This window comes from Ambystoma mexicanum, chromosome 7q, assembly GCF_040938575.1.
Source record: "Ambystoma mexicanum isolate Mex_15411 chromosome 7q, UKY_AmexF1_1, whole genome shotgun sequence".
Taxonomy (NCBI): domain Eukaryota; kingdom Metazoa; phylum Chordata; class Amphibia; order Caudata; family Ambystomatidae; genus Ambystoma; species Ambystoma mexicanum.
In genome coordinates, this window is record NC_090941.1 from 139,354,821 (window position 1) to 139,381,222 (window position 26,402).

A 26,402-nucleotide genomic window follows, 5' to 3' on the forward strand; every position below is an offset into this window, starting at 1 on the left:
AATTGGAAAGGGGTACCCTCCATACGCACCTTGAGGCAGCGGGCTGGTAAGTGTAGGAAATATATAAGGTGTACCTATATACCAAGAGTGAAGAGTATGTACCACCCCCCACTCTCCCTACTTGCAGGGCCGAGGCCAGCGGCCTACTAGGCCCGGGCCGAGGCCAGCGGCCTTCCGAGGCCCAGATCCGTCGTGCAGCAGCCGACGGTCGATGTCTTCTCCAGCCGTCGTCGAGTGTCGAGGGTCGACGTTGGGGTGGGGAAGGATGTCAATAAATAATTTTAAACTTCAATAATTAGCAAAAGTATGGCTAAGGCCAGGGGACTCCACAAGATGCTTCCGACCAGTATGGCGGAAAAAAACAATCTGAGGATCCCAGACGCGTGAGGGATCTTGGGTACAGTGGACGTCACACTAGGGATAGTATTACTGGCACGCCTGTGTCGACGCCCATTTTCGAGTTTCGAAAAACAAACTGTAATACTCCGCAGCTTCCACTAGATGTCGGCCTATGCACAGCATGTGATCTAAGCAGATTCCACAAGCCTCAGAAATATATGATACATTACTCACCATAATCGTATTTCTGATGCTTGTATCTGCTTAGATTCACATGCTGTGCATAGGCCGACATCTAGTGGAAGCTGCGGGGTATTAGTTTGTTTTTCGAAACTCGAAAATGGGCGTCGACACAGGGCGTGCCAGTAATACTATCCCTAGTGTGACGTCCACTGTACCCATGATCCCTCACGCGTCTAGGACCCTCAGATTGTATTTTTTCTGACATGAGGTAGCATGAGGAGTAGCGCGAGTACAAATGATCCAAGCAGATGGATAGAAAGGTAAGCCTACAAGCATCCATGCGCCTTCTCTCAGAGGGGAGAAAGGGCGGGTCGCATGTGAATTTAAGCAGATACAAGCATCAGAAATACGATTACGGTGAGTAATGTATCCCTTCTGAGGCTTGTGGAATCTGCTTAGATCACATGCTGTGCATAGATTAGCAAGCAGTGTTAGAAGGAGGAGGTGGGATGCGAGAAGGGTCATGAGCAAATAAATGTCTTAGAACCGCTTGTCCCACTTGAGTATCTGTCTTGGAATGGGTGTCAATGCAGTATTGCTGAGTAAAAGTGTGAATAGGGCTCCAAGTAGCTGCTTTGCAAATGGTGTCAAGGGGTACATTTGCAATGAAAGCCAGAGTGGTCCCAATGCCTCTTGTAGAGTGGGCTCTTGGCGTGAAAGGCTGAGTTTTTTCAGAAAGGGAGTAACACAGCTGGATACAGTTAACAATCCACTTAGAGATGGCACCTTTAGAGACGCGATCTCCCTCTCTGCCTGCAGCTACGAGACAAACAGTTGGTCTGTTTTTCTTAGCGGTCTGGTTTTGTTTACATAGAATAAGACCGCCCTGCACACATCTAGGGTGTGTAGTTTCACCTCAGCCAAGCTTTGTGGGTCTTGGAAGAAAGCTGGAAGCTCGATGGACTGGTTCACGTGGAATTTAGAAATGAACGTAGGTGAGAACCTAGGGTGTGTACGTAAAACCAGTTTATCTTTATGAACTGTAAAGAAAGGATCCTGCACTGACAGAGCCTGAATTTCACTGACCCTTCTTATAGATGTAATTGCTACTAAGAAGGCCGTCTTATAAGTCAGGTGTTTGAGACTGCTTTTATGCATGGACTCGAATGGGGGCCTCATGAGTTTAGATAGCACCACGTTAAGGTCCCATCCTGGTTGTGGGTTTGGATTTGGAGGGTGAAGTCTCTTTAAACCTTCCATGAAGGCTTTAACCACTGGTACTTTCCACCATGACACCTTGCTATGGGAGGTGGTGTATGCTGACAGAGCTGCCAGATGTACCTTCAGCGAGTTAAAAACCAACCCTGCGTCTAGCAGGTGGAGCATGTATTTGAGAATTGAGGAAGGAGTGCAATCAACCGTGTTGATTTGCTTATTCTGGCACCAGATAACGAATCTTTTCCATTTGTCAAAGTAGCAGTGCCTCGTGTTTGGCTTCCTAGATTCTTTTAGGATGTCCATACATCTCTGTGGTAAATTGAGATGTCCAAACTCTATGACCTCAGGAGCCATGCTGCCGGGTTCATTGAGTTGGGTTGAGGATGCACTTTGTGACCCTGGTGCTCGGACAGTAGGTTGTACCAGCCCGGGAGTTTGATGGGTTCGCACACCGCTAGTTTGCGTAAGTGTGGGAACCACGGTTGTCTCGCCCACATGGGAGCAACTAGGACGAGCATCATCGATTCTCTGTTCATCTCGTTGACCACCTTCCTGATGAGAGGTGTTGGTGGAAAAGCATACGCAAACATCCCTGACCAGTTCATCCACAGGGCATTCCCCTGGGAGTCTGGTTGTGGGAACCTGGATACGAATGCTGGGCACTGTCTGTTTTCGCTTGTGGCGGATAGGTCTATAGTGGGGAAACCCCACTGAGAGAAGATATCTTCTACGACTTCTCTGTGTAGACACCATTCGTGTTCCTCTGGGAGGGAATCTCTGCTCAAAGCATCCGCCAGAGAATTGAGATCCCCTGGAACATGTTGAGATGACAGGAAGATGTTCCGTCTGAGTGCCCATATCCAAATTTTCTGGGCAAGCTTGGACAGATTTGGTGAACAAGTCCATCCTTGTTTGTTCAGGTAAAACATGGCTGTAGTGCTGTCAGTCAGGATCTGCACTGACAGGTTCAACAGGTAGGGCTCGAACGCTTGAAGCGCTCTGAATACTGCCAGAAGCTCTAGCAGGTTGATATGATTCTTGGCCACTGAGTGAGACCAGAGACCCTGAGCTGTGTGGTGGAGATGGTGTGCTCCCCATCCTGTCAGGCATGCGTCTGTTGTGACTACTGCCTGTATCTCGGGATCGTAAAAGGGTTTCCCCATGGACAGATTCTCTCTTGTCCACCAGTGAAGGCTTTGTACAAGTGTTGGCGAAACGACCACTAGATCGTCCCACTGACCACTTGCCTGAGACCACTGTTTCGCCAACCATTCTTGCATGGGACGCATGGCAGGCGCGCGTGGGGGACCAGGTAAATGCATGACGCCAACATGCCCAGCAAGCGCATTGCTTTGCGTACCGTTATCTGGCGACCGGCCTGATATTGTGGAATTTGCAGCAGTATATTCCGAATTCTTTCCTCTGATGGAAAGGCCAACCCCTCTTGACTGTCTAGGACAGCTCCTAGGAACTGTTTGGAGGTGCTTAGCACCAGACTTGACTTTTTCTCGTTTATGGAGAAGCCTAATTCGAAGAGGAGGTTGATCGTTCTTTGAATGTTTATTCTGCAAATTACTGGGGTCTCCCCCGTGATGAGCCAGTCGTCCAGGTAAGGGTACACTGGGATTGCCTCCCTGCGTAGGTGTGCCGCCGTCACCGCCAGTACCTTGGTGAATACCCTTGGAGCCGAGACTATCCCGAAGGGCAGTACCTTGAACTGGTAGTGCTGACTGTCCACCTTGAAGCGCAAGTACTTTCTGTGCGCTGGGAGCATGGAAATATGAAAATAGGCATCTTTCATGTCCAATGTTGCCATATAATCTTCCTTTTTTAGGAGGGGGATTACCTCTTGGAGAGTAGTCATGCGAAATTTTTGGGGCTTGACATACTTGTTTCCAGGCCGTAAGTCCAATATTGGGCGCATTGTCAAATCTTTTTTTTGGCACAAGGAAGTAAGTTGAATAAATACCCTTGTTTACCTGGTGTCCCGGGACGGGTTCTATTGCGTCCTTTGCTAGAAGATTGACGATCTCTTCGAGGAGGATCTTCTGGTGGTCCAATGAATGTATTCTTTGTCGTGGAGGGTGGTTTTGGGGACGCTCTAACAGTTCTGTGCAGTATCCTGCGGACACTGTGGACAGCACCCATCTGTCTGATGTGATCCCTTCCCAAGCTTGGGTGAAGTTGGAAATGCGTCCTCCTACTGGGGATGCATGAGAAGAGACCCTGAACGGAACGTCACTGTTTAGGTGGAGGCGTGCCGCCGCCTCTACTGGGGCTGCCTCTACCTTTACCACGTCCTCTCTTATTACCCCTGCCATAACCCTCGGTAGACTGCTGGTTGTTGTTGTTCCATGGTGTACCCTGCCCCTGGGAATAGTTAGATCCTCTCTGGGAATTTTGTCCGCGTGGGCGACGAAAATTGCCATTCCCTCTTTGATTCGGGGGTTTGTTGGTTAATTGGCCCAGGGATTTGAGAGTCTCGTACTCATCCTTGGCACTTTGCAGCGTGTCCTCTACCGCCTTTCCAAACAATAGATCCGGCTCCTCCGGTTTATCTATTAACGATGGGTCTCGGGTTTGAACCCAGATTGCCGTAACCAAGCATGTCTTTTGATAACAGTGCTTTCTGCTATCAATCTGCCGGCGTTATCCGCGGCATCAAAGGTTGCTTTTAAGATGTAACTGGACACGGATCTTCCCTCCGACGCAACTCATGCCAATTGGCTCTTTAAGGATTCTGGGGCGGAGTCTATGAGTGCCGCGACTTCTTCCCACTGGTGGCAGTTGTAACTCGCCAGTAGGGTGGTGGAGTTGGCAATCTTTGCCTGGTAGGCGGAAGTGGACGCAACCTTCCTACTCAAGCCATAAATCTTCTTGCTCTCCTTGTCGGGAGGAGCTTCGGACAATGACAGAGGTGTTCCCGCCCTCTTTCGGGTGTTCGTAACTACCAGGGAGTCCGGTTTCAAATGCCCCCTTATGTACAGCGGGTCCGATTGGGCTGCCCTGAAAAGCTTTTCGATCCTGGGGTTTACTGCCCTGGTGAGGTTGGGATTTACAAGTGAAGGGTCTAGCCTCCTTTGTATTGATTTAAGAATAGGGATGGCCTGGGCAACAGGTCTCCTTTCTCCCACTAACTCCTCGGCAAAGTCCCTTTCTTCTTGTCCTCCCTGGGTGTCAATGTGGAAGTGTTCTGCCGCTCTGGACAAAACCTCATTCAAGAGAGGTTGGTTGTCGACAGGGGAGTTGTAACCGGGGGATCTTTGTCTACTGGGGAATCTACCCTGTAGGTTCCTGGGTCGTCCTCTTCCTCCTCTTGGTCCTCGGAATCCCCATAGCAGCCAGTCCCAGTTTGGTCCTCCAACATGCCCAAATCAGGATCCTCACTAAAAGGTGGCTCTTCATGATATTGAATTTAGGGCTGTACACAGAGAGGGTCCGAAGACCGTGTTGGTGCTTCAACCCGGGACTTCTTACTTGGGGGGGGGGGGTGATGCCCCGTCGGGGGTATATGAGAGGAAGTGCTCAGGATTCTTGGCATAGAAGTCTGCCAATGATGACATCCTTGGCATAACTCTGTCTATGTCGTCACTAGACCATTCTCTTGAGCTGGGAATGACTCTCTCCTGGGAGAGTTTCCCTGTTTTATCCTATTTGTTTGTGCAGGGGTCTTTAGGATGAAAGAAGACTGAGACTTGTGCGTTTGTTTTTGTGGAGTAGTAGACTGTGACCTGTCTGACTGCTTCTGAGGTGTGGAAGAAGGCAGAGACTGCTTCTTTTGTTGTTTTACCCCCTCCCCGTGGGTGGAAGAGTGTTTTCCCTGTTTTTTGGCCCCTTCAGAGCTTTTCGACGTCTGCCGTCGAGGTTCGGGGGTAGTGTCCCTATCTCTCGAGTGTGGAGGTTGGGACTCGGGAACAGCCGTTACGCGGTCTGCCGACTCCTGGAGTGCGGCCTGGGGATAGAGGTCGGCTTCGTCTTCCGACGATCGAACCTCCGTTACCTTAGGGAGCGAGGCACTCTTGGCAACAGTGGATGGCTGCCTGGAGTCATGCGGCAATCTAGATTGAGAACGCCCAGAGGACACCGATTCGGTGGACCGTTCTCTGTGTGCCTCTTTCCGAGAACTCGACGTGTGCGTCAAGTCTCGGTGGGACTTCGTGTGTTTGGTGGAAGTGCTGTGGGTAGCGCTTGTGTCGCCAGGGGTTTTCCCCATAGCCGCCCTGCCGGACGAACTTCCGAGGTCGGGGACTTGTGCTTGGCTGTCTCTCGATGCCACGTTGCCCTCACCGTCCGAAAGCACGGCGTCGCTGCCATCGCTGAAGGCGCCCTCCGCTGCCATGGCCTCTTGACGCCTGGCGTGGTGGGCCCAACGCTTGATCGAACGGTCATTTAGTGTTTTCGGTCTAAACCTACTACACGCTCTGCAGTTTGCCTCGGGGTGGTCCCTCGGCAAGCAGAGGTTGCACGTGGCGTGTCTGTCAACCCAAGGGTACTTGCAGTTGCACTTGGGGCAAAATTGGAAAGGGGTACTCTCCATACGCACCTGCTGAAAGAGATGTCCTCAAAAAAGGTTTATCCTGTGTTCCAGTCTGTAAAGCAGACCTCTTCCAGCCGGAAATTGAAATGCGCAACTTCTTTGAATTGTCAGACTAAAGTATTTCTTCCACGATAAAGATGACCCAAAAAAAGTTGACGACAACCGATCTGGTAAAAAACCACCCTCCAGCTTTACACCCATACCAATCGATGGTATCCCCAGAGAATCTGGCTTTCAAAAATAAAATCTTGAGATATATTAAGTTTTTGTGCGCCAACAAAAACACGCATAAAGACATCTCCAAAATAGAACGACTAGCCCTAAAAAAACTCTAGGAAACCCTCTATTTGGCAAGCCGGCCGACAAAGGCAGCGGGATCGTCTTGTGGGATTCGAATTTGTACAAAGCGGAAGTGGAGAAACAACTTTTTGATACTTCGGTGTACAGATTCCCTCGGATACCACAAATAAAATCCTGGAAGAAATGATTAGTCGTATGATACATGCCACAGACGAAGGCTGGATCAATGAGGACGAAAACATTTTTTGATCAACAAACAACCCGTCACGCCAGCATTATATTGCTTGCCAAAGATGCATAAAAATCAAATCACTCCACGAGGACGCCCCATTGTGTCGGCTATCGGGTCTTTGTTAGAACCGCTGTCAGTGTATGCGGACGTGTTTCTCAGACCTTTCATAAGTAAAATGAAGTTGTTTGTCCAAGATTCTACCTCAATGATAAAAGTTCTAGACACATTATCTGTGGATACTCAAGACATCTTTGTCACGCCTGATGTCGTATCATTGTATACTAACATACCACAGACCGAGTGCATCACGGTGATGCTTCAATTCTTGGAGAAACGAGAGGACAAGCGTCCTCCGTCTGCATTTATTGCCGAATGCATTCACTCACAAAAAACTTCTTCATATAAAAGTATGTTCTTTCAACAACTCCATGGCACAAGTATGGGGCCACCTTCGCCCCTGACTTGGCTAATTCATACATGGACCATTTTGAAAACAATCATGTGTATGCTGATAACAATCCGTTCAAAGAAAATATCCGATCATGGCATCGTTACATTGACAATATTTTCATGATCTGGCGAGGAAGCATGGAAGAACTTAACTCCTTTGGTATGTCGCTCAATATGCGTAAAAGCTCCATTAACTTCACCATTGATGCCAACAAAGAAACAATCGCCTTTTTGGATCTTGAAATCTACCGAATGGCTGACAATAAGATTGGTACCAGTCTTTTCAAAAAGCCCACTCAAAAAAAACACCCTTTTAGAGTTTGAAAGATTCCACCCCCAATCTCTGAAAGAGAATTGACCTTTTCGGCCATTTCTCCGAATCAGGCGCAATTGTACAGACAAAGAAGATTTCAAAAAACACAGAGGCATTAAAACAAAATTTGAAAGCGAGAGGATACCTATCCCATACCATAAGGAGATCCTATGAAAGAGCTGCTAATCTCCCTAGGAACGAATGTCTATCTAAAAAACTAGAACCACGCTGGAAAAGATCACATGCGTATCATTCCTTCACTCCCATAAGCAATGACCTAAGAAAATCAATATTAAAAAACTGGAAGATGAATACTGAGGATTTTAAGATCCCCGCCCCGTGATTTGCATTCAAACGCATGCAAAATCTTAATGACAAACTGGTCCATACGTACCCGCAACACAAGTCCAATGATCCTAAACAGGCCACACTATGGCACCTCCCACCCGTTACAGGGCATTTTAAATGTGGAAAATGCTCAGTGTGCACGTTTACCCAAAATCTCAAAGCCATTGATCTTAATGGAAAAAAACTGGCAGCCAAAATCCTTCACCAACTGTGCCACCAAATGGGCCATCTATTGCATTAGGTGCCCATGCAGGCTCTTTTATATTGGCAAAACTAAAATACTGATCCGAATAAGAATCGGAGAACATCGATCATGCATCAAAAATGGCACTGTGGATAAACCTTTGGTCAAACACTATAAAAGAGCCCACCATACTCATGACGACATCTTCTGGTGCATTTTGCAAACCTTGAACCCACACCCACGTGGGGGGGTTAGAGACCTGAGACTTTGAAAGTTGGAACAAAGGTGGATTTATAATCTTGATTCTGTCAATCATGAGTTAAACCTTTACATCGAATGTAAATATGTAAATATGTAAATCGAATGTCGGAAATAATGTTCCCACTCCTCTTTAATCACTGTGACCATCCTCCACAGGGCTTGTACATCATCACTCTCACAGGTCCCAGATGGAGGTCTAGCGTCACAAGTCCGGGCTTCAGCCAGGCTAAACTATACAGTCTGCTTGATATAAATGTAAGACTTCTCCCTGGGCCCCCTCCACCGATCGAGCAGTTTCTTGGGACTAACAGCACCATCATTCGCGGAGTAATAAGAAAGCACCACACCTGCATGCAAAAAGCAGGCAGATGCATCTCCGCTATGGTGGACATGCTGAGTCAATGCACACATTCTTTTGTTTGGCACGATTGGTGCCATAACAAATGGTCGAGAAGGTCACTTCAGCACTTAATATATGAGATATGAACGATCAAGTCCCTTTTCAAGATGTTGTCCTACTATGGATCCCGCAATGGTAGACCACCCCGAAGTTGGCGGAACAGTCTAGCATGTCAGGCAGGCCACTGCATCATCACGTCGTCCTTTACCGGCTATATCACATGACCTGTCAGATCGGATCCTTGCAGATGCGACCACACTTTTGCCAGAATTTCCCAGAAAGGAAAGCTGTCAGTGAAAGTAAGCTCAACCATCCTGCATGGACGAATTTAGACCGCTATAACAACTCTTGCAAGCTCTTTTTAAAAAGCTTTCCCCCGTCCTTCCTCTTGTTTGCCTGTGTGCAGCACCTTTGTGACTCAGGCGCACACGGACCACGAACAGATCGAAAAATAGGCCGGAGCCTAAAGAAAACCGAATATACACTGTTCCGGGACGTTCGCTAAGCCCATAAGGTATGCGACCTTAAGCTAAATATGAAACTGATGTTTGGACAAGTTCTATCAAGCACATATACAGTGAACCGGTCCTGTAACCCTCCTGCAGGTTCACTGACATGAGATTGTTGCTTTGCTTTTCTGATGTGACGACCCCTTGTAACATCGTTTGAAGTTCGCAGGTATGAATATTTGGTTACCCTTGATCTAGACAGGTTTAGACACTTTTGGGAAAGTTCCTGCATACATAATCTGCCAACTATGCCCCCCCCTCTCCTTATAAACGGGGCACCCCTGTACTCCAGGGCACATAGAAGTAAACGAAATAACGCTGTGATGTGTCAACTTGTAGTGGCACCTGAATTTGACTCAGAAATGTTTTGGGAATAAGATTGGGTACATCCCATAATCATAGAACTGTATTTACATAGGTTCACTACGTATAGAAATGAAATAGAATGATGTGCACTTAAACATTGAATATGTTGGTAGAACTGCGGAACCCATTGAGTAGATGTAAAAAGAGACAGGATCAGTTATGGCTGGTCGGGCTGAATATGAATGTTATGTTGATTGAAGTTTTGTTTTTTTGGTTTATTGTAGATACGTGTGTACAGCATGAAATAAGTCTCTAGATACAACATCACATACCCCGAATTAGGGTTTTCGTGTCCTGAAGCAAGCCTTTACACGGGTGACCAAACGTTTGTCGCAACTTCGGACAGGCCAGTGGCGAAAGTTCCTTGCAGAACACAGCCATCAGACGGGGATTTAGCAAGCCTTTCTATCGGGACTGCTCAGAGGATTCCGACTCGCTATTCCCCCCCTGAGCTCGTCCCGAGCATGGTGCATATGGGAGAGGCGTGGTATCGCAGACAAGCAAAACAATGGGGAGGATAAGATTTGGTTTACTGACTTTAACGAGGTTGAGTCACTACTGGCTAGCTGCATGTGGTCCAGGCTTCCCTCACAGTGGAACGGCCATCCCCCCAACTGAGTCCCCACAGAGAAGCACCATCCTGTGGCAGACCATAAGCATCAACTTCAGCACAGTGATACACATGTTAGTTTCTGGTGGTGCTGGATGAATTTTCCCAGTATCCGGGAGTGAGGTTTGCCCAGTCTTTAATGGCTGAGTTGGTGGCGTAGTTTTTGGAAGAACTGTTTGCTGCCCATGCAAAACCAGATTCCATACACTCAGACAACAGACCGCTGTTCCACAGCAAGGGCTTTGAGGTCTTTACCATTTAATTAGGGGGCACAGAAGCTAATGATCCTGTTCTAGCTCCGGGCAAACAGGGATTTTTAATGCTTTAGGCGAACCATGATCATGAATCCAGAAAAGGGACACCCATGGAGGCAGCCCTAACGTCATTCCTCATGGCGGAACAGGTAGCGCTCAACACATCTATGGGAGTGGCTCCAGCAGACACTCTGCCAAACAGGAAAGTGCGGTCACTCATCCCTGGTCACTCGACAAGGCAGATGGCAAAGGCTGATGTGGCCATGACTAGGCATAGGCAGGTGGAACACAACCACAAGGAAAGTACCAGAAGAGGTCAGGGAACAGGTGCAAATCTACACTCACCACCCGATGCACTAACATTGCCTTCCTTTCCTTTCAAGGCCACTCCATGGACTGCAACAGGAAGAAAAATATCAATGGTGACTGCCGAAGGGCGCAATGCCCAAGTGACCAGGGACTGCAATTGATTAACTATTGTTGTTTGTGCTGCAGCTGTATCAGCTGACACACCTCCTGAAGATATAGCCTACCCTTGGCCTGTGCTACCACAAGAGGCGAAGGAGGTATTACTTGTCGGACTTGCCTGTTTCACCTTTATGAGGATCACTGCTGGTTTAGTAGTAGTGTGGTGCCGAGTAGGTTGAGTGAGCCACTACTCATCTTTGTGCTCTCGCAAAGTAGTAGTCATTTTGTCACACCAATTCAGATTTATTGTTTTTGCTGCTTTTCTTACAATTCCAAACTTGTGTGTGGTCAGATGCTTAATACTTGCCTATGAAGAACGAGCAGCACCTCTGTGCAAGTCCACAGATCCATTGTTTATTTTCTTTAAGCATCCTTAGATATCTGTGACTTCTCCGATAATTTTTGGGAGGGTTAGGTGGGCCACGAATGCAGCTGGTGTTGACATTTCTGTTTTAGGGGCTCATTCAGCTAGAGGGGAAATGGCTTTAAACGCGTTTTATGCTTGGGAAAGGTTGAGGACATTCTCAGGGCAGCAAATTGGCCGAGAGCAGGTCTTCTGCACCTTTTAAGGGAAACCTGTAAATCAAGCTGCGCACATTGTAATGGTTGTACGTTGAGCTTGCATTGCATAATAGGAATCCTACCTGCTATGCCATAGAATGTCGATTGCTCCTAATCTTATGACAGAGAGTGGGGATTCGTATTAAAGGCATGGAGGTGAGTATTATCCTGCCTGATGAACTCCTTCCTGTTTGTATGTTGCAGGATCCCGTGGAGAGAGTTGTGCAGGCCAGCTATTCTTTTGATGTGGCAGGTGTTGGGAGCGTCTTTGGAAGGTTCTGGTGTTTTTGATGCTCTTACTGAGAGTGGTGTCGTTGATTGAGCAGTGGTGAAAAGTGTAAGAACCATAGTCTTTTAATGACGTTATTTGTGAAGTTGGAAGGGGATTGTACAGGGAACATAGGAGATTTAATGCATTCATGGGGTTTGTAACTCAAAAAAATAAGTGTTTGGTTTGCGTGTATGTCTTACTACTTTCAAAAAGAAAAAATAAAGTGTTGCATTGCCTGTAATAGAATCCCGACTCTACGGCTTAACACTCAGAACAATCGAAAAGTTCGGTTGCATTTGGAATAAGGATCCAGTTATCTGTGTGTTATTGTCAGTGATCTGCCTCAGAGAAAAAATAAACTTTCTTTGCGCACCTTGAATTCCTCCATAAGAAGCTTCGTTGACGATTAATTAAAGAGCAGCATCTTTAGCAGCAGCAGAAAGGCAATGCAACTGCACCTGTGTGATAACTTTGCATTTATTTTAATGGCATGCTTCTTTGCCACTGGAAAGATAATTTGAAGCTCAATGGAGTGCATAGATTTTATTCAAAATGTTATTCAAAACCAAATTGGAACAGTCGGTGTTGTCAGTTACAGAGTATGGGTCCATTTCTAATCCCTCTTGCAAATATGTTTAATAATTTAATATTTAGCTTTAGACAGCCCATCAATGGAAACAAAAGCCACAGGTCTACAGAGGATGGCTTCCAGGAGGCTCTCCGGATGGTTCACCGTCCAAAAACACTGCGCCTGGATACACGAACCAGCCGCGGATATGAACGAGTACAAATCTATTCAGTCAAAGGGTGAGCAGGCAGTTCGCGCTCAGTGCTTCCCCCTCTCGCCTCCTCCCTCCTTCGCGCTTCTTTAATATTATTCCATTAAATTGAAAGCCAGGCAGCAGCCATCGCAAAGCGCAGTTTGCGAAGGGTGTAAAGCGCATCACAGCTGGCAAGCCAGTTCAGCCTTGATGAGACGCACAGCGTGGCCCAGTCAGATTATTGCGTACCTGCATAAACGCTCAAGTACATGTTGAGATCCAGCTGCGGTGTACCCACCCCTGTGCTATTGCCGTTGGTGGTCACATTGAGTTTCTCCTGCTCGTTTGCCCTAGAAAAATAGCACACATGCTCATTAGCTGGACAAATACAAAACATGCAGGGACATTTCTTAGCATTATTTCACATCTCAGCCTAAATCTAAGTGGTGAAGAACGGAATACGAAAGTGAATAGCGCTCTACCTGACCATTTACATGTCTTGGGTATTTCTAAACATCGTTTAGAAATGTAGGTTTATTTTTCTAAATATGTGCTAGTGCTCAAGCTTGCATATGTTACATTACCCACATACAACGTTTTCTTTATACTCTTTATCCTTTTCATAAAACGTCAACAAACAAAATACAGGCGCAGGTACAGAATCAATACGATACATTTGAACAATTTAAATGATAACCTTGCCAAGAACAAAAGAACTCACCCACCCCTCTCACGGAATAACATATTACAAGGTCACCATGTACCAACAAACCCATGCCTAGTTATAAACAAAGAATAAAAGACATGTAAACATAAAAAACAATCAAAAAAAAAAATCACACAACACAGTCATACACACACAGCACTTACACACAAACCTGTATGCTCACTACATCTATACTCGCTTCAGCTCTCCCGCTAGACTATAGAAAGAAATCAAAACTCAGCCATATAATTCATTAAATGATCCCCACATCTGTAAGTAATCACCCTGAAGCTTCTGCTTTTGCATCATGAATTTCTCATATCTTGACAAAGTCTGTAAGTCTAACAACCAACCATCTACTTACGGCTTTTCCCTTATTTCCCAAACTCGTAAAATGTGCTTGGCAGCCCACCACCAGCACTTTATTAATGCAGACACTGTAACCCTTAGCTACATTGCATCTTCTTGACCCTGAAAGTAAAATCACATAACAAGGTGTTCTAGGAAATGCTATTTCCAGAGTCAAATCCAATCTGTGACGAACCCCTCCCCAAAAGTCTGTCACTCTTGGACATTTCTACTGCATATGTAGCAAGGCGCCTCCTCTTTGTCCACAGCCCGAACAGGACTCCTCATTTGTCATACCTAACCTAATCATTTGCTCTGGGGTCCAATATAGATGGTACATAATCCTCTGACGAATAAATCGTAGGTTCAGGTCCATCTTTGATCTTATCCACAATCGCGTCAAATTTTCCCATTCCTTGTCTGAAACATCCCTCCCTAGCTCTTTTACACATGGCTGCCATCATTTCTCACAAGAGGCATCCGAAGGTATCATTTTTAGAAACATTGACACCATGCAAGGGTGCGAATCAAAGTCACTACAGGCCTATCTTTCATCAGGTCATTCAACATCTCTTGCCTTTGTGACAGGAGTTCCCCTAGTACCGTATACCTCCTGAATTCCCTTTGTCCTAGCCCAAATTTAGCTGTTAGAGCGTCAAAAGGGATCATCTGTCCATCGCTCCAAACATAGCCAATTTTTAAAACTGCTCTACTCACGCCCAGCTTCGCCAGGACATGATTTTAGTGTCTTTCTGCAGACCCGGATTGTACGACAAAGATGCTCCGTAATGAATCAGTCTCACCACACCCAAGTAACCATGAAACAAGTGCTTCCACAGTCGCCACAGTGGCGGGAAGCTTAGTCGCTAATTAGGCATCCTCCCCATGGAGAACATATTTTCCAAGGAATATGGCAAAAATGTCTCCCTCTTTATGCATAGCCAAAGCGGTGCTGAATTGCCCCTCGCAGCAACTAAGTGTATCGATTTCTTCAAAAGAAACTCCCTATGATAGTTTTCAAGGTTAGGGAAACCAAATCCTCCCTCATGTACAGGGATAACTAAGATATACTGTGGAATCATAGGCTTCTTACCCTCATCCCCCATAACAAGAACTCTGGAAGACCTTATCAAAAAAGTTGAGCACTTTCTTCAGGAATTTCAGAGGAAGTGTTTGAATGATTTAAAGTACTTTGGGTAGAAGCACCATTTTGATTGCATTTATCTTCGCCCAAACATTAAGCGTCAAGTGGTCCCATTTTCGCACATTCTTTTGAAGCATCTCTATCAAATGTTTTCTAAGATATCTTTTAACAGAAAATGTTCTTGACATTTTCTGCATCACAAAAACCTTGCTGCATGCAGATAACATCTTTATTTTAAACAATATACTTCCACCATGCTTCAAAGCAAACTATGGAAATAGGGCATCTTGGCAAGGCGGCAGAATTGCATTATTTTATAAAGACAATCTTATTATATCTGAACTGGAAAGCTCCAAAATATCAAGAGGTAGTCTTCCTTCATATAAAATGGCAGACCTCAACATCTTCCATATTCCGTACGTTACTGATTTATAGGTCAATCAGACACAACTTTCTTAGATGGTATCTAATTGATTATGGCAAAACTAATTCCTCTCAACTCCAAAGTATAATGCTGGGAGATTTTAACTTTTGGCTTGAACACAAGTCTTCTAAATGAAAAAACATTGTAGACAACCTGGGGACACCAGGCCTTGAAATGTTTCCAAATTTCGCTACACAACACCAACGGCATTCTTTGGATGGAATTTTTGCATTCAACATTGCTCGTTCGGTTCTGATGGTATTCAACGAAAATACCATATTCAAAATCCTGCATCACCCAAAGTTCCGCATTCTGGGACTACAAAAATCTTGTATTCCAAAATACTCAATTAGGGTAGTGGGGATCACTGGGTGTCCCCAGCATACACTATGTGTTGCGGGGGACAACAACAAAAAATCTCAAATTACAAAATGCAAATCTATTGTGTTTGTGATTTTGTAGTTCGAGATTTAGGCTTTGTGATATTAATGTACATCCGGTTCGGATTACCCTTAGTCTGTACTCTGATTAGATTGTTACAGAATACCATTTATTGTGCCCAACTTGCTATCGACTGCCATCATTTTACCAACAGATAAAATAACAATCAGAAAATTACCTATATTAACGCTACAACATTAACCCACCTTATTAAATACTCTTAAAATTAACCTTTAATTAATTTATTTATTTAAATGTATAAAGCGCACAAACAGCCCAGGGGCATTGATCAACTCATCAGGTTTTAGACACTATACAATCATCTCTAACATCTGCATTTCAAGTACTATCATCTCCTAACATTACTGGACATAGAAAGAAATCTAAAAAGAATCAACCTATCAACCTTGGTAGACTGAAGAAAAACTTACTTTTTCCGAAGCTTAACGTGAATGGGTTAGGTCTAAACACCTATAGACTTTATAAGCTTGAAACAAAAAATGTGTCACTATAAAAGGAACATCCTAAATACATTTTTCACTAGCAGGACAATCTCACCCAACACCATCTCTAAGCAAAGACATTGAGTACTTAAGAAACTCAGGTACTCTGATCATACAGACTCTGAAAGAAAGCATTCTCGACAGCTTTGTGATGAGCGGGCCAACCTCTATCACTAAAGTTGAAAATATTAACAAAGTATTAAACCTAAAAATCCCTTCCCTTGACAACAATGAACTCCCAGGTAACTAGCACACCATAAACTAGCCACCTGAACTGAAGGTCGTTCAGCCGCTAAACAGGACTCATTTTAATGTTTTGCTGGCCAAAATCGGCTCTCCTAAAGACCCCCACCCTCGAAAGAAATGTAAGGAAAGAGCATTTCTCATTGCTGAACATATGAGATTGATTATATATCTGTCATTATGTTCTGGATCTATACCCGAGGCACTCAAACACGCAGCGATCCTAGCTCTTTTAAAAAAAGAACGTCTGGACACATCAAACCCTCCTCATTTTCACCCAATTTCCAGGCTCCCATTCTTAAGAAATGTTGTGGAATCTGTAGTTTCTTCTGAACTAGTAAATCATGTAGAATCCTAAAAAATTTGAATTGATAGATGGGCTTCCGACCGGGCAGAGGCACTGTGAGTATTATTATTGTGATCCTGGATGACATCAGGAGGCTGGTGAATGCTGGGCAGCTACGTCGGATTGCTGGAGTATCTGGGTCTTTCCATCTAATGCCATTGCATCTAATGCCATTCCATCAAATTTTTTCCATCTAAAAACTTTGCATCTAATGCATTTTGGGGGGGGGATTAATTTTTGTTTAGGTGCATTATAAAAGGGGGTATAAAACAGGGGTTGGGGAGACCCCCCCAAGCTCCCCTCCAAAAAAGACAAAGAAAGACCATACACCGAATTCTGGTTCTGTTAGATCTTACCCTTGACACTGTCAACCACTTCATTTTCCCTGGGGGCTTTGCATATGTCAGTATTTGAGGGTTATCTTTGGATTGGCCTTAAAACATTTTAACTCTTGACCCTTTTGAATCAACTTGGCAATCCATCAGCTCTGAAGTTCCTCGAGGAGATGCTATATTTCCTCTCCTGTTCAACCTATATCTGCAGCTACTGACTAAGCTGCTATATTTATTTTCTGCATGCAGTTTTACACTGATGATATCCAAATCTTAGTACACCTAGATGGTGAGTCAAATACTGACACATCTAACTTTTACATCTAACTTATCAGGGAATGTTATCAATTGCAGCTTGGATGGTGACGAATAGATTAAAACTCAATGCTCAAAAAGCAGAAATCCATTTATGTGGCCCTTTGGCTGTTCTTGGGAGTCCCTCCATCTAGTCCTTGATATTCGTCCCTCCTCCTGCCCTGGATAATTATGTCCAAAACATAGGTGTCACTTTCGACAGTCAACTGACTCTTATCTCAAATCAACAAAGTAGTGGGATACCCCTTCTGCCAACTTAGACAGTTGCAAAACCTAATACATCTGTTTTGTGTTAGTCATCAGATTCAACCAGTAAACGGTTTTGTGTCATCTAGGCTGGAATATAGCAACCCAGGCTACTTCTACTAGAGCAACGACACTGGTTAACCATCTTTGTACGCATACAATTTAAACCACTGTGCATGACAGAAAGCTGATCAATGAGTCCCTTATTTTATCTCCTCCAAATTAATGAAGTGTTTGCCTGCCAGATGCCTGCGATCAGCCACCATCGATTTGTTTCTCATCACTAAAGCACACCTCAACATCTGGGGAAAGCGTACTGTTTCATCTAAAGGTAGTGTTCTGTGGAACTCTTTGCACGCACCTCAGATTAAAATCCAAACACTGAAATGTTAGAAAACTGTTAAAAATCTATCTCTTTCCGGATTAAGCTGCATATTTGCCATCCGTTCTTTGCAACAGCTGCCCTGTTAGGGCTTAAGTCACACTTTGCAAGAAAAACTAAACCACACATCCCAAGTCTCTCTGAGCTCAAGAGACTCTTCAGACTGGCTGTCACACTACCTGATCTTGATAACGAGGGTCAATATTTTCCAGAAATAGACAAATGGTTGGCATTGAGAATTCATTCTGGGATGTAGGCATAAAGTACATTAGGCAGTAACTCTATGTTGCCTTGACCTTTACACAATGACATTTTCCAAACATAGGCTGACTACTTCAACTCTACAGACTAGGGATTCCTAAATGGCCACCGACCGGGAGAGGACATGCTAATAGTAGCTTGTCACTCGCCCCCCGCCATCTAAAGGAGTGTGAAGCAGTGATCCTGCCCCCTCACTTTAGCCATCAGGAGTAGTGGGGGCACCCGCAGGGGCAGTGCGGCAGGCATCGTCTAGATCGAGAGGAAGCACCCGTGCCGGCACAGAAGGCGGCTGCGGGAACGGCACAGGAGAAGGGCGTGATCGCGGCCCGGCTGAATTTGAAAAGCTGGCTCCAGGCGTTGGAGTTCTTCAGGTACCTGCCAGGATTTTGTGGTGGCGGAAAGCGGGCGCATGGCAGAGAGCGGAGAAAAAACATAAGGTGAACTGAGCCCCTCACTCTGTCTATGCGAACAAGAGAACCAGTTGTGGCATGCTTATAAGCTGATGAGGCGGGAAGTGGGCCTATTTAAGTGACATTCAAAGACTGTTGAGACCCCCCCCCCCCACGGGTTGAGGAGAAGGGCTGGGCTAAGTCTTCCCTGAGGAACTGTGTACGGTGGCGCTGTGTGTACTTTTCATTTTCATTGACATTTTTTGGATTGGGCCAGCGGTGAAGTCTACCCCCCCTACTGCCTTCCCCCCTCATGATTTAACAAAGCAATCCATGCCTGTTGTCCAGGAAGGTGAATGGTGTGGGGCTATTCTGTGTCACAAGTGGGCGCCTGTCTGCGAATCTCACAATTCGCAAACTTCAGACTAGGAGGAGCGTGGGGATCCCTGCTGTATAGAGTGGTGTGGTGACTTACTCTGCTGGGGGCTCACTGGAAGTGGTAAGGAAGTACTGGAATGCTGACTTTGGCTAAGTGAGTGCACTATCGGTTCGATACGAGGAAATTACTGCAGGTTTGGTGACAACTCCATCCGAGGCTTTCGGGAGTAGGACAGACTCACTCTGGGTCACGGTCCAGATTGGACAGGCTGTGTGGTTGGCAAAGGGATACATTAAAGAGAGGCACATGTCAAAAGCCAAAGGGAGAGGACGGAACAAGCTACTTTGACACAACCCATTTTGAACGCCCGGGGGCTGAGAGCACAATCACAAGGTGTTGGCAGACAGTGATGCATGGAACTACGGGAGCGGCTAGCTCTTCACGGTTGCTACCACCAGACAAGGACATTCCTGAACATTGGGATACGATCGCGATCACCAAAGAAGAATTGATGCAATGTTTAGCAGATCATCAGCAGCGTCTTAAGGACTCTTCAGGTATCGGTTTAAGAGCAGATCTCCTCTTTGAAAACAGTCATTAAAACTGCTGTACAGGAAATAAAAGTTGAAATATCGAAGTTAGGGGAACAAGTAGATCCAAATGAGCGAGCCTTAAAGGAACTGACAGAGGACTCTCAGAAAAGAGAGGAAGCAATAGAACGATTGGCACGGATATCGCACAATTTACAGCTTCAATTTGAAGATCCGGAGAAGAGGTCGAGGCGTTTGAACATCCAATTAAAGAATGTGCTGGAAGAAATAGCGGACAAAGATCTTAAGCAATCGATACAAACCTTGTGTGCAGAGTTGCTCCTGGGTATCCCTTCAGATGAGATCCATTTGGATAGGATCCACAGAGTGGGTCCAATAAAAAGAGAGCCAGGTGCCTGACCGAGGGAAGTTTTGGCTACCCTTTTGTTTTATGGACAGAAGGAAGAGATTCTCAGCGCAGCATGAGCAGGCACATCCTTAACTATCAATGGTTCGGACATACAGCTCTTCCAGGACTTGACTTTTTTTACTCTATTGAAAAGGATTCTGATGGGACCAGTCATTAGTATTCTCAATCAGGAAAAGGTTCGAGATCGACGGACTTTCCTATTTGGTTTGCTATTCTTTTGGAAAGGCAGGCAGCTTCAAGTGACGATGTGCAAAGAAGGTCTTGACGTGGTGGCACCGGAAAGCAGTGAGCAGACCACGTCACAGGAAGAAGGGAGCCGCACTACTCAACGGAGGCGACGATGGGGATGGTGCATAGTGAAACGAGACAATGGAAAAGCACGTGTCCCGAGAGGCTGAAAGAAGTCAACGGACACACCAGGCACAGAGGGGTGATGGATGGGTTCAGGTATTTGGTGAGTGGGAGCTGTAATGTTATTGCTTGGACTAGCGGGGGGGTCTCTGGAGCAACCATTGGGGGAAGTTGTTTAGGGAGGTTGGTTGTCAGAGGCCTGCTAGGGATCTAAGGGAGAGGGCTAGTTTATCTCTCTGCAGTTGGTAGGATCTAGGTAATTTAACGGTACATGGTCAGGGTTTCTCTCCTCACTCCCCTGTTGCTGTCATTAAGACCTGTGAACCGGGCTGGGTCATTGAAAGGGGGGGTGGGCAAGGGAGGGGAAGCTGCAGGGTATGGCATGAGAGGTGGGTAGTGGCGGCCGGTAAAAGGGCATGAGATACAACGGCCCCAAGATCGAGTTTTTATGCTGATAGAGGTAAAAGTTAAGAGACCAGGGGGGCTTCCCAAGGGAAGTTAATGCCAACCAAAGGAATTAAAAGGATTTTCTACGAGCGGAATGTATTAATGGGCTTTAAAGCCACCTCATACAATATACAAGGGCTGAAATCACAGGCGAAGCGAAGTTGGAGCATTTTTCGAGGCGTGAGAAAGCAGACTTTCTCGTGCTCCAAAGATCCCACATATGTAAGAAGGATAGATTGCGACTTCGAATTAAGGGGTATGCACAGATGTACCAGGCTAATGGAAAGGACAAAAATATTAGGGTTTTAATAGTGTTTAGAACAAACCATGATATGGTGATTTTGGGCTCCAGGGGTCGATAAGCTAGGAAGATATTATTTGTTAGGTTCCATATTGGGACAGAGATATATACCGTAGCAATGGTATATGCACCTAACTCCGGACAGTATGGTTTTCTCAGGACTACATTGGACATGTTAGAAACCTTTATGGAGGGATATGTTCTATTGACGGGGGATTTTAACATAGCTTGGGATGCAGCGATGGATAGAAGTGGGAGAGGGTATGAGCCTCTCGGCACACCGTCCCAACAATTTAAAGAAAAATTCAAACTTTTAGGGTTGGTAGATGTGTGGCATGCCTGCAAGGGTAAGGAAGCAAGATTCACATTTTATTCACGTGTCCATAAATCCCAATTGTGTATATATTATATCTGGGTTTCCTCCAGACTGGTGGGTCGAGTCTGCGAAGTATCCCTAGGGGGCGATCGCACTATCCGATAGAGATGACATTTTGGCAAAAGGGGTTATGGCAGTGGGTATTACCAGAATCGATTCTGTACGATATGGTATCCTCAATTAAGATAGGGGAGAAGATTCAAAGCTATTTCAGTGAGAATGTGATGGAGGATTCCGCCCTGGGTATATGGTGGCACACCTTCAAAGCAGTAATAAGGTGGGAAATGATTGCATGTAAAGCCCTGAGAGAAAAATTGAGTCAGCAGTTAGAGGAGGATTTAGAGGCTCAACTTAAGGAAATTATGCCAAAAATGGGTGACTACCCAACGAGGGACACGTTGAAAGTATATAGAGCAGTTCGAGGGCAGCTCGAGATATTGAGGGCTAAAAAGGCAGGGATGACCCTTCTTAGAGGCAAACAACACTATTATATCAAAGGAAACAGAGCAAGGAGGTTATTAGCATGACAATTAAGTCAAAGGGGGGGCAGCCCAATCGATCTTGAAAATTAGGGAAGGGGAGGAAGTGGTTGATATGGAGGGAGTTATTGGGTGTTTTGAACGCTTCTATGGAGCATTATACCCCTTGGAAAAGGCCAGAGGGGAATCACAATCTTCTTATTTGGCATATATAACTCTCCCGATGTTGCTAAAAGAGGACAAGACAGAACTAGAGAAAGATTTCATGGAACAGGAAGTTAGTATAGCTATCGGTAAACTCCCCCTACATAAGGCACCGGGTCCAGATGGCTTTACTGACATTTTTTACAAGAAATACCAGAAAGTTCTTGTCACGTATTTAACGCAACTAGATAACTCCTTTGAAATAACTGGTCACATCACAGCTTCTATGGATCAGGCTAAATTGGTAATATTCCCGAAACCGGGTAAAGACCAGACACGGTGCGGGTTGTACCATCCGATAGTGTTAATTAACAGTGACGCTAAAATATATACTAAGATTTTAGCTTCACGACTAGAGGATAGACTTCAAGTTTTTATGCGACCCCGATCAGGTGGGTTTCATTAGGCAATGTAAAACCTTTGACAATATTACAAGGATCTGCCACTTAACAGAAAAGGTAGAGAGGTGCAAGATTCCAGCAGGTCTTCTCATTTTAGATGCCGAAAAGGCATTTGAGCGGGTGGAATGGTTGTTTTTGTTTCAAAAAAACGAATAGCATGCGGTTCGGGGAGCGCTACCCACGGATGATACAAGCCAACTATCAGACCCCAGCCCTGCGTCTGTCTATTAATGGACAGCTGTCTAGCTCTATTCGATTGGAAAGGGGGACCAAACAGGGATGTCAGATGTCATCTTTACTATATGCAATATACCTAGAACCTCTTTTGCAGCACTTGCACCGGGAGTGAAAGGCATCCAATTCAAGGGACAGGGACATAAAATAATGGCATTTGCATATGACATGTTGTTGGCACTAGAGGACCCAGTGGAGTCCTTCAAGGCAGTAGCTACGGAGCTGGCTCTTTTTGGGGAAGTATCGGGATTAAAAATCAACACACACAAATAAGAGACATTGAAACTGTCACTGCCAAGGGAAAAGGAAAGGGAAAAACAGGAGTGCACTAAATTTCAATGGGCAGTGGATAGAATCGAATACCTGGGGATTCACATCACAAAATCAATGGCAACGTTATATGAGGAGAACTATTCCACAGTTAAAACCAACTTGCGACGATGGAATCAGTTACACATCTCATGAAAGGGGCGCATGGCCTCGATCAACATGGTGACTTTTCCACGTTTTGTTTACTATTATCAGGCCCTGCCGGTGTCCCTCCCCAGGAATTTTTTTAAGTCGATCGTCTGTGATCTACAATTATTTGGCGTAATAAGTGATTGTGGGTGGCCATGCAAACATTATTTTTATTTATTTTTACATTTTTATGGCATGCAAACAGCATGTGACCCCGAGGAATAGGGGAGGAATGGCGGTTCCTGATTTTATACTGTATTATAGGGCGGCCCAACTGCGGGTGTTGGAATTTAGGCTGTCGGGAACGAAAGCAAACTTTGGGTCTCCATGGATAGAGCAGTGATGGGGGCTCCACATGATGCGGTTTTATGGTTAGCTAAAGAGGACCGACCTCCAAGCATGAAGGCATCGTGGATTACCACACTAGTGGGGGAAGTGTGGGATTAGGTAATAAAGCAAAGGCATATCTCAACAAATCCGGGCCCATTCACGCCATTGTTTGAGAATCCCCAGTTTACAACAGGGAGGGATGCAAGAGAATCCAGGAAATGGAGAGAGGCGGGATGTTTAAGGTTAAGGGACATGATGGAGGGTAAGGAAGTCAAAACCTTTGAACAGTGTAAACAGACATTTAGCTTTAAGGAAGAGGACAGGCTCAGTGATTATCAACCGCGGCATTGGGTTGTACTTCCCCCTCAATAAATCAGCGGCGAGTATGCAACTTACTGCATTTGAAAAGTATGTAACAACTCAAAGGGGAGATTCACATCTAATCCCCGCATTTTATGTTTTCATAGCTGAAGGTGGTGCACGGGAAAGGTGGTCTTATATGGATAAGTGGGAATGTACTCTAAATCAACATATATTAGAGGAGTTTTATGGGGCAATATCGCAATGCTTACTGGATCCATCCAATTTAGGGAGATGTGGTGTAAGGCCCTCAACAATGGCATTATACTCCGGAGAGACTTTGATATATGTATCTGCAGACATCTCAGGATTGCTGACAGAGATGTAGAGGGAAGCAGGATTGACTCCATATTTGGTGGTCCTGTTCGTCCCTGAAAGCGTTTTGGGATCAGGTATGCACGACAATGCGGTTTGAGGAATGCCTTTTGGGCCTTTGGTCAAAGGACACGGCACCAAGAGGAAAGGCACATTTTAAAGCATGTATGGTTTTGAGTTTGGTAGCCTTATTGGTATTAGCCCAGAACTGGAAGCAGTAGGCCACTCCTACCCATCATGAATGGGTATTTAAAATTTGGCACATTTTGGCTATGGAATGGTTTACCTATACAATCCAAGGAGCCATCCAACAATTTAAAACAGATAGGTGAGTATTGTTGCAATATTTGAGAGAGTATCAGATTTAAATGAGCCCGCATAACATTTTGAATTTTGGACATTGCGTGAATGACGTATAATCAACTGATAAAAACTGAAAACCTCTTTGTATCATCTGCATGATAAGGTGGAGCAGCTCTGGACAGGGCAGGGTTTGGGGAGAAAGGGGACGGGAGGAGGGGAGGGGCAATGTTTTCTTGTTTAAGTATGCAAAATGGCAATTAAATTTGTTTATAAAAATCACTACAGCCTAGCCTCTGACTTCCTAGAAGGAAGGACTACATTTTCCCCAGAGTAAGAGAAAGGACGCTACACAAATTTCAGCTTTGACTGGGGGCACATTTGTAATCTTTTGTAAGACATTTCTGCTATTGACTTACCAGTATGATAGCCACCAGTCCTGAAGAACATAGAAAACCTGGAAAAAACAAATATGACACTTCATTACTCGCATGGACGTCAAAGAAATTGTACATGTCTAGTTATCCAAGTCTGTTTCTGAAGAAACCTTTAATAGGGAAGAAGCCAACTCATAAGCACAAACAGGGTTTTAGCTGAGCTAGAGGAGGGCTCTAAAAGCAAAATAAGCGATGAAAGCTTTGGGCTGGGATTGAACCCGAATTCATGCCCATATTGTCAAACATATGCATAGTTTTAAACTGTGAAGCAACTGCAAATAAAACAAGATTCTTGTACTTCTGAATTCTCTCAGAGTAGCAACAGCTCTTTCCTGCAAAAAATTTAGACATATGTTACAGGGCTTCATAGCAACATGATTTAGCTAAGGAAACACCATCTATGCAGATCTCTCTGTTAAAATGGTGAAAAGACTTGAACAATGCGTGCAGCACAGCTATGCGGACGCTTCAGATCATTCACATCATAAACCAAAGGATCACCTAGGTTATTTGGACAAGCTTTCTGGTAGGATCTAGGGACAGATTAACGCACCTCCCCTCCCATCCACATAAAAGTTTCCACTCTTATTGGAAACCATCAACATGGCACATCCTTACATTCTTGTGATTGGAGCATCGGGGCATGTTTACAATTCACCATCAATATTAGGAATATTTTACTTTCTTTTTTAAGTAGAAAAGGTCATATCAACTAAAAAGCCCACACACACAGCACCACCTAGCAGCAATCACTAGATGTTCACCTTCAAATTATGGCCACACAAAATTGCACTTTGTGTATGCAAATTAGGTGACAAGCTTGATTTATGCTCGATAGGAAATTGCCATTGTATTATAGGACAGTGCTATTTTAAGCATAGCTTTATCAACCCAACACTGAAAGCTCTCAAGGATGTATAAAATGGTATGGCCTTCTATGACAATGGCAATTTCCTATGTAGACAATGCATGCCTTTGCATATCTATAGTGCACTATCGGGCAGCTTGTTCACTTTAGTAAACCCATCATAATATTATGATGACTTGTATTTGTGCCCCAATGCTCCAGGATGACAACCCATGCCACATAGATCTCCAATATGGGGAAACGGATTTGATTGCTTTTTGCAACTGTGAGAGCAGCCCTTTTTGGGCTGATGAAGCTATGTGTTAACTAATGCTGTCCTATAAGACAATGACATGTTTCTTTGGGATAAAAAGCAAGCCTATCAACTATTTTTTGTGCCCATACTGCTTTGCAGCATGCGTCTGTTCTGAAGGTGGATGTCCAGTGATAGCGCCTATGTGATGCTGCGCGTGTGTGTGTGTGGCTTTTTAGGTGGAATGGCCATTACTACTTTGATATTCCAAGTAGAAGGTTGTATTTTCGTTCTTTTTAAACAACCCACAATGCTAAAGGCAAA

The 26,402-nt window shown here is 45.0% G+C and overlaps 1 protein-coding gene across 2 annotated transcripts in view; it reads right to left on the bottom strand.

The window, feature by feature from the left end:
• Nucleotides 1-26,402, bottom strand: part of ABCC4 (ATP binding cassette subfamily C member 4 (PEL blood group)) — a 2,280,107-nt gene that overhangs the window by 1,157,170 nt on the left and 1,096,535 nt on the right. For both annotated transcript variants that reach the window (XM_069639145.1, XM_069639144.1), the window contains exons 17-18: nucleotides 24,961-24,998; nucleotides 12,815-12,915 (exon numbers count right to left, since the gene is read on the bottom strand). In XM_069639145.1, coding sequence (XP_069495246.1) covers nucleotides 12,815-12,915; nucleotides 24,961-24,998 — 139 coding nt within the window. The remainder of the gene's footprint in view (nucleotides 1-12,814; nucleotides 12,916-24,960; nucleotides 24,999-26,402) is intronic.